The 13,499-nt window shown below is 36.6% G+C and overlaps 1 protein-coding gene across 1 annotated transcript in view; it reads right to left on the reverse strand.

Moving 5' to 3' along the window:
- Positions 1-13,499, reverse strand: part of THEMIS (thymocyte selection associated) — a 197,936-nt gene that overhangs the window by 109,157 nt on the left and 75,280 nt on the right. Inside the window, exon 4 of the mRNA XM_005897593.2 lies at positions 680-1,728. Within this exon, the coding sequence (XP_005897655.1) occupies positions 680-1,728 (1,049 nt within the window). The remainder of the gene's footprint in view (positions 1-679; positions 1,729-13,499) is intronic.

Genomic DNA, 13,499 nt, shown 5'->3' on the forward strand with positions numbered 1-13,499 from the left:
AATAAAGCTGAAACCCCTCCCCTCCCAAATCTTTAGAGTGGTTATGGAGTTGTTAATTCTATAATGATCTCATACTGTCTGCAGTTTTATTGATTTTGTTTTTCAAAAGAACTGTTAAAGATGACAATTCTCAGACAGGCTGAATGTGGGCAGATGCCCATATTCTCACACAGTTCTGCCAAGACACTTTTGCATCTTTCTGCACATAAAACAAAATGAAGACATGTGTCATAGACGCATGCTACTAGTACCCCACCCCAGAAGAAGGGGGTTTATTGTGTGCTCATTTCCTGGATGTAATATTAAAACAACTCCACCTAGAAAAAAATGAACAGCTCTTCCAAAATAAAAGAGATTTGCTTCTGAAGCACCTTATAAACCATTCCTAATTAACAAAACCCATTGAAACAGCAATTTGGGTCATCATAATCAAGTGCCATCCCTGCTATTTTTAATTCTTAAACTTCTTGTCACATCTACTGGTGAAGCATCAAAATACAAAATGCTGTAACAGCTTATGCTCTGTTGATGTTCAATCATTACTGTGCATCAGAAAGGCTCATTTCAAATATGGCATGAAAGGAAGAGAAGTAAGCAAAAACCAGATTCAGAAAAGACTTGAAATAAACTGCCTCCAGGAAAACGCTCAAGAGGAAAAACTGCAAAATCATAGCCTTACCTTGGGAGACTTGGGCAGATTCACTGTCTTTTGTTTTGCTAGGCTTAGCGGAGTTAACTCTATTTTTTCCACTGAGGGATGTTTCGGAGGGCGAGGTGGAGGGTGCAAGAAGGACTTTTCATATCTCCGTATCAGGTAATACTGTTCTTCAGTGATCTCTTCGACCAGAGTACTGACTAGAAATGATCCTGTATCCCCAGAAAAATTATTAACTAACTGAACAGTCATATTCACGCGGCCAACAGGAATTTCCCAGCATTTCTTGGGGTTGGCAAAGTCACTTATGAGGAGATAAGAGTTAGTGATAGATTCCTCCAACTGTAGTCCTGGTATAGCAGCCAAAATGTCTTTTTCAATAAAAAGATCTCTCACAGACACCTTCACATTGAAGGGCAGGCGAAACTGTGAGCAAAGCTCGGAAATCTGGTAGAGTTTCTTGTCGTGGATCACCTCTACAAAGCCTCCATCCATGCACAAAGGGAGCAGTGCTACCTCACGGGAATTTGTGAGGATTTTCTCACAAGCCAGACCATCCATCACTTTTTTAATTCCTTCACAGAGGACTTCAGTTGTCTGTGAGTGATGCACTAGAAACTCATCCCCGACAGAGACAGATGACAGCTCCTCAAAGGGGGAATGAAAGGCTTTGGTAGCCACCACGTGCAGAGGCTCCTTTTCACTCTTTGCTATCTCAAGGTCATAGGCGGTCGGGAACTCTCGAGGTCGCCGCTTGAATTTGCCTTTATAGCTGGTGGGGATCAAGAAGTGTCTTTTAGAGGAATTGCTTCTAATTTCTGAAGCCAAGATCTTTGATGCCTGGCACTTTTTGTGGATCACAATGGTTTTCCCAGGCTGTAAAATGCTTATGGGTAGCTGGTTTCCTTGGGGTGCTTCTATGACTTCAGCTACTATGGGGAACTGTTTATTGGCCATTTCATAAAGATCTTGTGTAGATAACACCTGAAGAAACCAGTTGGCATCATAGCTGTCGGTAATGTCTTTGACTTCAACATCTAAACTGGGGAGGATACGGACTATATCCTTTCGGACTGAAAAAGAAAAGACATTTTTTGCATCAAAATGTTGCTCTGGAATAGTATTAAAATCACTCCAGGAAATCCAAGGAAGAGGGGAAATATGTATATATGTGGCTGATTCACTTTGCTGTACAGCAGAAATTAACACACCCTTGTAAAGCAACTGTACTCTAATGAAATAAATATTCTAGGGAAATGGCAACCCACTCCAGTACTCTTGCCTGAAAAATCCCATGGATGGAGGAGCCTGGCAGACTTCAGTCCATGGGGTCACAAAGAGTTGGATACAAATGAGTGACTTCACTTCAAAGAAAGTTAAAAAACTCAGTCCAGGTAACACAAATAAATTTATTAGAAAATCTCAGATGCTTATGATATAACATTGCTTATACATGACTTTCCCTTTTTTATATTTAAAAATGAAATAGACTGTAAATAAAACCAACATCCATAAATCTGCCTAGTTTTAGAAATGGACATTAACTAGTATCTTGGAGCCCTACAAAAGTCACCAAAATCATATCCTCACTTTAACCTAAGAGTAGTCATTCCTCTGATTTTGGTGTTAACTATTCCATTGGGTTTTGTGTTTTTTTTTGTAATTTTATCATACATAACATACATGAATGTATGTACATGTGTTTAAACATATGTGTGTTTTTCCAGAAAATTTATTATATCATTTTAGGTCATGTTTTTGTGGTCCAGATAGCATATGTAAAATCATCTTAGAGGAAAGTTTGGGTATTTTACGTAAGATTCTTCCTGCATAAGTCTCAAGACATACATTCTATATACAAAATTCTATCCTATGGGGTATAACTGTTTTGCAAAATCATGGGATATAAAGTACTCAGGATTAATTAATATGTGGAAATGGATACCAAAAGGCACTCTTTTTCCAACGTGAAAACTATTCCTTTCTTTGCTGTTGCTACCTTAACACCTAGATAGATAAGGAGTAGTACAGAAAGTTACAGTCAAAAGACCACTCAGGAATTCTAGGTTTGCTGGCAGAGTGCTTACCAGTGTATTCTCTGCCAATGTGTCACTGGGAATAATGAATCTCTTTATTTTTCCCAAGAGCCCACTGTCTCAGAAGTCTTTCTTTGAGACTACAGAAAGACTTAAAATATTGCCCTGAAATCATCTGCTCTCCATATACTGTTCCACACAGTATCCTTACGGATGGTCTTGCATCAAAAAAATAAAGTTTTACATTAATATTAAAAGGATTTTATAATGGTTTGTATTTTCTTGAAAATTTCCCAAAAGTGTTTTGTAGCCTTTCTATGATCTACCATTGTTTTCCAGTATATCTAGCCACCCTTCTGTCAATATTCTTTTTCCCTGTATGCTTTTGTAATTGCATAATTTGGAATATTTGGAAGACAGAATTTTTCTCTTATAAAACATTACCTATATTAATATGTTTTGTATTACTGTTTATGCATCATCTGAAAACTAATTTGTGTCATATTACTTGTACACGCTGCATAAGAGAATTCCTAAAAACACACAGTGTGACATTGTATTATTTTATTTTCTTCAACATAAAAAAGAAAAAGAATCAATGGTTGTCTATAAGTTTAAGGTCAGTAAAAACTGCAAAGATTTTCCATTAAAAAAGAAAAGGGGAGAAGTGTTAAAAAAAAGAAAAGGTTTATCAGTTCATTTTATAAAATTTGGTAAACTCAAACTTTTGAAATTGTTGCCATAGGTTTCCCTGAAACCCAAGGTAATTTTAGAAACTTTAAAATCACACTTATTTCAATCGAAATGAACACTGTTTAAGAATTATACTAGATGGGTTCATAGACTCACGTCATTTCTCAAGTTGAGGGCACAGCTTGACACTGGTAGAATAGATGCCACTAAGGAGTTTCTGAGGATTCTAAATTGAACATAAAGACCATAATACAAGCTAGATCACAATCTGCATTTGGGCACAATGAGTACGGTGGGGAAAGAACTGTCTTAATACTTTCAGTTCACTTCAGTTCAGTCGCTCAGTTGTGCCCGACTCTTTGCGACCCCATGAATCACAGCACGCCAGGCCTCCCTGTCCATCACCAACTCCCAGAGTTCACTCAAACTTATGTCCATCGAGTTGGTGATGCCATCCAGCCTTCTCATCCTCTGTCTTCCCCTTTTTCTCCTGCCCCATCCCTCCCAGCATCAGAGTCTTACTTTAGGATGATTTTATTGCCAGAGAAAGCCTATGGGCCAGGCTACCTAACTTCTGTTCAATTTTTATGTATCCAATTCCTGACCTATATTCAATGCTTCTGTACCAAATCCACTGAAGATATGCTAGCTTATCTGATCCTACTTGTAATACCAGCAGCATTTGACAGAGTAGATTTGACTCTTTGCTATATAATTTTCTCACTTATTTCCTTCTTATAATTCTTCTCAACTTTTTTGCTGGTTCCTTCTCCTGTACACACCACCCACTCCCCCCCACCCACACACATACCTTTTAATGTTTCTTGGTTCTGCTCCTTTCTTTGTCCACACTCACACCCACATGATCTTACACAGTCTCACATCTGTCTTTAAGTCTCATCTGTATGCTGATGATTCTCCAATGTGTATCTCTAGCCAAATAATTCTCCTGCACTCCAAATATCTACTTAAGCTCTCCACTTGGATGTCTAAAAGATGTCTCAAAATTAACACGTTTAAACTGAAATTCTGATCTTCCCAACCCAAACCTAATCTATCTGTTGCTCATTCTTCTTAGAAAACTCCTCTCATGCTTTAGGCAGGGTGAGGAGAAAAGTAACCATTTTGAAATACATCCAGATGATTCACTTCTTAAAAAACAAGCCTGAGCTAAGAAAATCTATTTTGCTACAGCCCAGCCAGCTTGGGTTTTACAGAGTCTAACTGATGTGAGAAGGGAATTACCAAACTCCAGTCCCCAATGACCATTCTATCTCACTAAAGAGATGTGAGGAAAAAAGCTGAGAAACAAGATCAGTAAAAGACTTAGACTTAATTACAGGATTATAGAATGCTTCCGCTCCCCTGCACTTGACCAACCATATCAAGGAGACATATATAACAGCAGAAGATTACAATGGAAAGAATGGCATTTATGACCCTATTTAAGTAGGGGTCTCGAGAAAGACAACAGGGGAAATAATAAGCTAGAACACTACATAAAATGTTAGTTTCTGACTCCTACAGGTACAGTAACCAACAAACACAGCCTAATTCCTATTTTAAAAGCTCACACTAAGGACCTATTACCTCAATTTCTTTTATCCTATACATCATGCTTAGCTTTCAACAAAAAATTCCAAGGTACGTTAAAAGGCAAACAACAGCCTGCATACACAATACGAAGCATCAGTACTAGACTCAGATATGGAAGAGATTTTGGAATTATCAGATGGGGCAATTTAAATATAATTACTATACTAAGGGCTCTAATGGAAGAAAATATAAGAAAAGACAGCTAATGTAAGCAAAGAGATGGAAACTCTTGGAAATAACCACAAAGAAATGCTAGAAATTAAAAACACGGGAAAAGAATTAAAGAATACCTTTGATGTGTTCATTAATAAACTATATATGGCTAAGGAAAGAATCAGTGAGTCTGAAGATCTCAATAAAAACTTCCCAAACTGAAAAGAAAAAGAATGAAAAAAACAACTGAGAATTTCAAAGACCAGTAGGACAATTCCAAAGGTGTAATACACACATCAGAGGAATGCCAGAAGGAAAAAAGGAGAGAAAAGGCACAATCATGACATTATAATGGCTGGGAATTTTCCAAAATTAATGAAGTTAGTAAACACAAAACATTGACACCTAAACATATCATATTCAAACTACAGAAAATCAAAGAAAAGAGAAAACTTAAAGAAGCCAAAAGGAAAAACAAACAAACCATTTGACCTTTGGATGAAAGAAGCTAAGAACTACACTGGACTTCTCTTCAGAAAAGCAGAAAGATAGTAAACAGCATATTAAAGTATTGAAAGAGGCAAAAAATACCAACCTAGAATTTTGTATGTAGAAAAATTAGCCTTCAAAAGTCAAGGTGGAAGAAGATGCTATCTCAAAATATCTCTTTGGTTTAAGGATTATTTTGAGCTAAATGTACTTTAAAAGTAGCAGATTCAAGAACATGCTAATCTCCCCTTTCTTCCTGAAAACAGGAGATTAAAACTCCATGCTAAAGTTGTCCTCCATACCAGAAGAAAGAAAACATTTTAACAGGGAGTCAAAGCCAAGATAATTCTGGATAAACAGACCTCGTCAAAAGAATTTTTATCTTCCTTTAGCTTCTCCTTATAGTATACTTTCCCACAGAAGTCTCAGTTGTTCAACCCAATTTAAAAGCTGCAGGTTTCACCATTTCTTTGGGTCTTCATTTTCTTATGAGGACTCCCATGTCAAACTTATGCAAATTTGTATGTTTTTCTCCTGTTAATCTAAGATCAGTTTAATCCTCAGCTCCAGCCAAAAAACTCTAAGAGGGTAAAGGTGAAATTTTACCTTCCCTACAAAAGTGAAGGAGAGATAAAGACTTTCTCAGACAAACAAAAATGATAAACTATGTCAACAGTAGACTTGACTTGCAAGGAACATAAAAGAAGTTCTTCAGAGAAAAGAAAATTACTTGTAGACTTTCGGATCGAAGCCATTCTGACTGGCGTGAAATGGTACCTCATTGTGGTTTTGATTTGCATTTCTCTGATAATGAGAGATGTTGAGAATCTTTTCATGTGTTTGTTAGCCATCTGTATGTCTTCTTTGGAGAAATGTCTATTTAGTTCTTTGGCCCATTTTTTGATTGGGTCATTTATTTTTCTGGAATTGAGCTGCAGAAGTTGCTTGTATATTTTTGAGATTAGTTCTTTGTCAGTTGCTTCATTTGCTATTATTTTCTCCCATTCTGAAGGCTGTCTTTTCACCTTGCTTATAGTTTCCTTTGTGGTGCAGAAGCTTTTAACTTTAACTAGGTCCCATTTGTTTATTTTTGCTTTTATTTCCAATATTCTGGGAGGTGGGTCATAGAGGATCCTGCTGTGATGTATGTCGGAGAGTGTTTTGCCTATGTTCTCCTCTAGAAGTTTTATAGTTTCTGGTCTTACATTTAGATCTTTAATCCATTTTGAGTTTATTTTGGTGTATGGTGTTAGGAAGTGTTCTAGTTTCATTCTTTTACAAGTGGTTGACCAATTTTCCCAGCACCACTTGTTAAAGAGATTGTCTTTCTTCCATTGTATATTCTTGCCTCCTTTATCAAAGATAAGGTGTCCATAGGTGTGTGGATTTGTCTCTGGGCTTTCTATTTTGTTACAAGCAGTAAATACTGGAGAGGGTGTGGAGAAAAGGGAACCCTCTTACACTGTTGGTGGGAATGCAAACTAGTACAGCCACTATGGAGAACAGTGTGGAGATTCCTCAAAAAAATGAAAATAGAACTTCCTTATGACCCAGCAATCCCACTGCTGGGCATACACACCGAGGAAACCAGAAGGGAAAGAGACATGTGTACCCCAATGTTCATCACAGCACTGTTTATAATATCCAGGACATGGAAGCAACCTAGATGTCCATCAGCAGATGAATGGATAAGAAAGCTGTGGTACATATACACAATGCAGGATTACTCAGCCATTAAAAAGAATACATTTGAATCAGTTCTAATGAGGTGGATGAAACTGGAGCCTATTATACAGAGCGAAGTAAGCCAGAAAGAAAAACACCAATACAGTATACTAACGCATGTATATGTAATTTAGAAAGATGGTAATGATAACCCTGTATGCGAGACAGCAAAAGAGACACAGATGTATAGAACAGTTTTTGGACTCTGTGGGAGAGGGAAAGGTGGGGATGATTAGGGAGAATGGCATTGAAACATGTATAATATCATATAAGAAACGAATCGCCAGTCCAGGTTCCATGCAGAATACAGGATGCTTGGGGCTGGTGCAATGGGATGACCCAGAGGGATGGTACAGGGAGGGAGGTGGGAGGGAGGTTCAGGATGGGGAGCACTTGTACACCCGTGGCGGATTCATGTTGATGTACAGCAAAACCAATACAATATTGTAAAGTAATTAGCCTCCAATTAAATTAAATAAATTTAAATTTAAAAAAAGAAAATTACATGTCATAAACTCAGATCTACATGAAGAAAGAAGAATATTAGAGAAGAAATAAATGAAAGCAAAGTAAAATGTTTTATTTTTCTTATTTTTAATTGATAGAACAGATAACAGTTTGTTCAAAATAAAAACTGCAACAACATATTGGATGATTACAGCACATTGATAATGAAATAAATGACAGCACTGTATAAAGAGACAGGAAAGAGTAAGTGGGCATACTCTGTTATACGTTACCTGCACTTGTCATGAAATGGTATAGTGTTAGTTGAAAGTAGACTTAAATTATACGTGCACATTTCAAACTCTAAGGTAATGACTAAAAATATTTTTGAAGTAAAGCTGATATGCTGAGGAAGAAAGAACATGGAATCATGTAAAAGGCTCAATTAAAACTACAGTAGACAGAAAAAGAGTGGAATAACACATCTAGTTTTTTTGGATGGGGCCAAAGATAGATATTAGAAAAGATGTGGCCACAACATCAGTCTTTAAGGATGGGGAGAAATTACAAGCCAAGAGAGGATAGGAGAAGGAACACCCTAAGAAAACCACAATTATAGATAAGGAAGCAGACTAAAAGGATATGGTCAGTGATCAACATGTAATCCAGTCTCAGGATTTTAAATGAGAGCAGGGAGTTTGGAGAAGAGACCTGTTGAAAGTAAGACTATGTCTGAAGATGGATCTGTCCCTGGAATATTTGAGGTTAATAATGACCAAATTAAATAGAATTCTGGCAGATTAATTTGACAGTACGTTTGGAAGAGAAGCTGAAATTGATCATTTGTCTATCTCTACTAAGTGCCATGAAGCCCACAGATAGTCACTTTACTGACAACTCACTCCATCTAATTGCTGTTGCATCAACTTCAAATTTTATATATTTTACCATTTTGTTAGATAATACATTAAAACAAAATCCTTGTTATTGTTTATAATATTCTCTTTACTCTTGCATGTTTTAAGTTCTCCACTGTTGTTCAGTCACTAAGTTGAGTCCAACTCTTTGTGACCCCATGGACTGCAACACAACAAGCTTCTCTGTCCTTTACTATTTCCTGGAGTTTGCTCAAATTCATGTCCATTGTGTCAACGATGCCATCCAAGCACCTCACCATGAAGGGATGGGACCAGATGCCATGATCTTCATTTTTTGAATGTTGAGTTTTAAGCCAGCTTTTTCACTCTCCTCTTTCACTTTCAAGAGGCTCTTTAGATCATCTTCACTTTCTGCCATTTCTGCCACGTTCTGTGTATTTGAGGTTATTAATATGTCTCCTGGCAATCTTGATTCTAGATTGTGCTTCATTCAGCCCAGCATTTCACATGATGTACTCTGCATATAAGTTAAATAAGCAGGGTGACAATATACAGCCTTGGCGTACTCCAATTTAGAACAAGTCTGTTGTTCCATGCCCAGTTCTAACTGTTGCTTCTTGACCTGCATACAGATTTCACAGGAGGCATGTAAGGTGGTCTGGTATTCCCATCTCTTGAAGAATTTTCCACAGTTTGTTGTGATCTACACAGTCAAAGGCTTTGGCATAATCAATAAAGCAGAAGTAGATGTTTTTCTGGAATTCCCTTGCTTTTTCTATGATCCAACAGATGTTGGCAATTTGATCTCTGGTTCCTCTGCCTTTTCTAAATCCAGCTTGTACATCTGGAAATTCTCAGTTCATGTATTGCTGAAGCCTAACTCGAAGGATTTTGAGCATTATCTTGGTAGCATGTGAAATGAGTGCAATTGTACAGTAGCTTGAGCATACTTTGGCATTGTCCTTCTTTGGGATTGGAATAAAAACTGACCTTTTTCAATCTTGTGCCTCTTGCTGAGTTTTCCAAATTTGCTGACATATTGAGTGCAACACTTTAACAGCATCATCTTTTAGGATTTTAAAAGTTCTCCATAGCCAAAAGTTAAAATAATAACATATAGTTTTAAGTTTCCTAGAATTTGGATATGATATACTTAAGTTTTCAAACTGAAATACTTTCATGACAAATTTTATTATATCTAAGTATGTGTCAAGAGAAAGATAAATCAACATTTCTGCTGTTTTTCTTACAAAATAGATGGTTTTATGCTGTTGCAAAATATTTTTTAAAAAATAAGAGGGGAGATATCACATTACAATCTTTATTAGCTTTAGACTACCACTGCTTACATTTGGTATATATAATTCCAGTGTGTGTGTGTGTGTGTGTGTGTGTGTATTACATATCTTTAAATAAGCATTTTTAACTTATAACTGGAAAAATGTAATACTCTCTGTCATCACCAAAAATGAAAATGGTTACAGTGAGGGAGCTAAACTAGAAAATTTCCCAAAAAAGTTATCTTCACAAAAAACTGATAAAGAGATAAGAAGGCACCAACCCAGAGCATGAGAAGCATTCCTGAAAGTGTTTATTACAAATTTTCCAGTTTCAAATTAATCTGAAGTAAAAACAATATATATTCACACAACCTCAATTAACACTTTCCAAATTTTCTTCCTGGGTAAACATGAATTATTGGGTACATTTCTGGTTTTCCAAAGGGAGCTATTAAGAAAAAAACTTCCATTCCATTTTCTCTAAAAAAGGTAGCATTGGTTTCCTCCCTCTGCTTCTGAGTCATTTCATTAAATTCTGTCTTTCTGCTTATTCTTTCAGGGAAAGTCCCTTTTACAGTTAGGGCTAATGTTAATCATAATGTGATGCTTTTCTGCATTACCCACTGCAACAACTCTTTTACCTAAGTACGAATTTGGGGGACTGCACTAAAAATTATCTTTAAAGAGAAAATACAGGTATATATTTAAGCTTGACTAATATTAGACAATATGTGAATCCTTGGACAGCTAATATTCTAGAATACTCTTGGTCTCAACTCAGCATTCAGGGACCCATCCTTTGCAATTAGACCTGAATTAGCAGTACATGGTTAGAAATCTACTGAGACAATCTTATTCAAGTCTGGAAGGCAAGATGGTTGTTTTGACATATTTTTATCTTAAATTTTGTAAATTTTAGCCTGCAGTTTTTCTCAATTTTTAGTTTCTCCTATATTATTATGGTTAAATAGTCCATGTATTTTGGGGAAATTTTCACTTTCTAAGTTTGATTTTTTTGTTGTTGTTATTTACTTTAAGTCTACACTTATATTTCTCTAAAGTCCTTTCATAAATTTTGTCTCCAACTCTCATTTATTCAGTGAATTGGTTGCATTTTTGCATCACAGCCTACTCTTTATTATGCAATGATTATTAGATGCGCTAATAATTTCTGAGCTTGCCTCATTATAGACATTTAAATTAAAATTTGATTTATCATTCATCTATTTGATCTCAATTTCCTTTATATTCTGTGACTTAATTTTTTCCCAATTATTCAGTTTCATTTCAACTTAAGAGAAGCTATACAATGAATTTCCATTTTGTTGGGTGTCCTCCTCTGGTTCTACTTCTGTTTATATTTACAAACAGATATAGTTCCTTTTGGATCACTCTCCAACATTTGTAGCAGGAAAAATATCATCATGACTGCCCTTGAGAAATCTTGCATTTGATATGGCTTTATCTTGTAACACTACTCTGTCTTTTACATTTTCATTTAACTCATAAAAGCTAAGAAAAGTGAAGAGCCATTTTCTTATATTTAATGATACAATTAACATATTTTCTTCATTTGATATGTCAACTTGCCTGGCCTGTTGTAGCCAGTTATTTAATCAAACACTGATCTAGCTGTTGTCATGAAGGTATTTTGTAGATGTGGTTGTCATCCAAATCACTTGACTTTAAATAAAGGATGTTGCTCTCAATATGTGGATGAGCCTCATCCAATCAGCTGAAAAACAAAGGTTTCCCAGAGAAAAAACTCTGCCTCAAGAATGCAGCATAAACTTCTGCCTATGTTTCCAGGGTGCCAGCCTGTCTGATTGACATAGAACTTATTAGCCACTGCCCTCCACCCCATAATTACATTAGCCAAGACCTTAAAATGAATTAAATATTTAAATAGCATATAACTATACATATACATATAATTATATATAATATATAATATTGATTTATATAAAATTGTATACTGTTTCTCTGGAGAACCCTAACTGATAAAATGTTAATTATTGGTAGTTTAAGAATAAATAAACATAATTATTGGTAGTTTAAGAATAAATAAACACACACACACACACACACAAATGCAGTAAAAACTGTACTTTCCTCTGCTTGCTGTTTGATGTTTATATTAGTAGTAAGATTTCTGCCTAAAGGAAGACAGTGAAATGGAAGCTGGCTAGAGTATTCATGGGTTTTAGAGATCATGTTATGTCACAATATTTTCATGGACACATCAGGAAAAACATCACTAATAAAAACTGAACTTGTTAAATGACTATGTGTGCATACTAAATTGCTTCAGTCATGTCCAACTCTTTGCGACCCTATGGACTGTAGCTCACCAGACTACTCTATCCACGGGATTTCCCAGGCAAGAATACTTGAGTGGGTTGCCATGCCCTCTTCCAGGGGATCTTCCTCACCCAGGGATTGAACCCATGCTTCTTGAAGCTCCTGAAGTGCAGGCAGATTCTTTACTGCTGGGTCACCTGGGAAGCCTGTTATATGACTATAAAAGGAGAATGAATATTCACTTCATGGCACCAAAGTTAGTATCATTTATAGTTATATAACTGATATATAACTGACACTAACTTTGGTGCCATGAAGTGAATATTCATTCTCCTTAGCTATTAAGTTCATAAATATGTCATTGCAACAAATCAAATCTGGATATGGTACGTGAGAAAATCCTCTTCTACCTAAACAGGATCTTTGTACTGTACAATATCCATAGACAGAAACAATTATTTTAGTTGCTTCATTCATTCGTTCAAGTATTTAATTTATTGAATAATAAACATTTACTTTATTGGGGCTTTCCTGGTAGCTCAATGGTAAAGAATCTGCCTGCCCATGCAGGAGATGCAGGAGATGCGGGTTCAATCCCCGGTTGGGAAGATCCACTGAAGGAGGAAATGGCAACCCACTCCAGTATTCTTGCCTGGGAAATCTCATAGACAGAGGAGCCTGGTGAGCTACAGTCCATGGGGTCGAAAAAGAGTTGGATACAATATAGCAATGAAATAACTATCTCCAGCATTGAGAAGATAAACACATGAGAAATTGACTAAGAAAGTTTAAAAAATTACTAAAAATTAAAAGACGCTTACTCCTTGGAAGAAAAGTTATAACCAATCTGCTACTGCTGCTGCTAAGTCGCTTCAGTCGTGTCTGACTCTGTGCGACCCCATAGACAACAGCCCACCAGGCTCCTCCATCCCTGGGATTCTCTAGGCAAGAATACTGGAATGGGTTGCCATTTCCTTTTCCAATGCATGCAAGTGAAAAGTGAAAGTGAAGTTGCTCAGTCGTGTCTGACTCTTAGCGACCCCATGGACTGCAGCCTACCAGGCTCCTCTGCCCATGGGATTTTCTAGGCAAGAGTACTGGAGTGGGGTGCCAATGCCTTCTCTGGAATTGATGGCATAAGGCCCCTCTGAAGGTGGAGAAGGTAGAGGACAAAAGAAGGGGATTATGTGAAGGTTTGAAGCCTGATTAAATCCAGATCTTCAATTCTAATTTGGGGAAGGTGGCT

Source organism: Bos mutus, chromosome 9 (genome assembly GCF_027580195.1).
Source record: "Bos mutus isolate GX-2022 chromosome 9, NWIPB_WYAK_1.1, whole genome shotgun sequence".
Lineage (NCBI taxonomy): Eukaryota > Metazoa > Chordata > Mammalia > Artiodactyla > Bovidae > Bos > Bos mutus.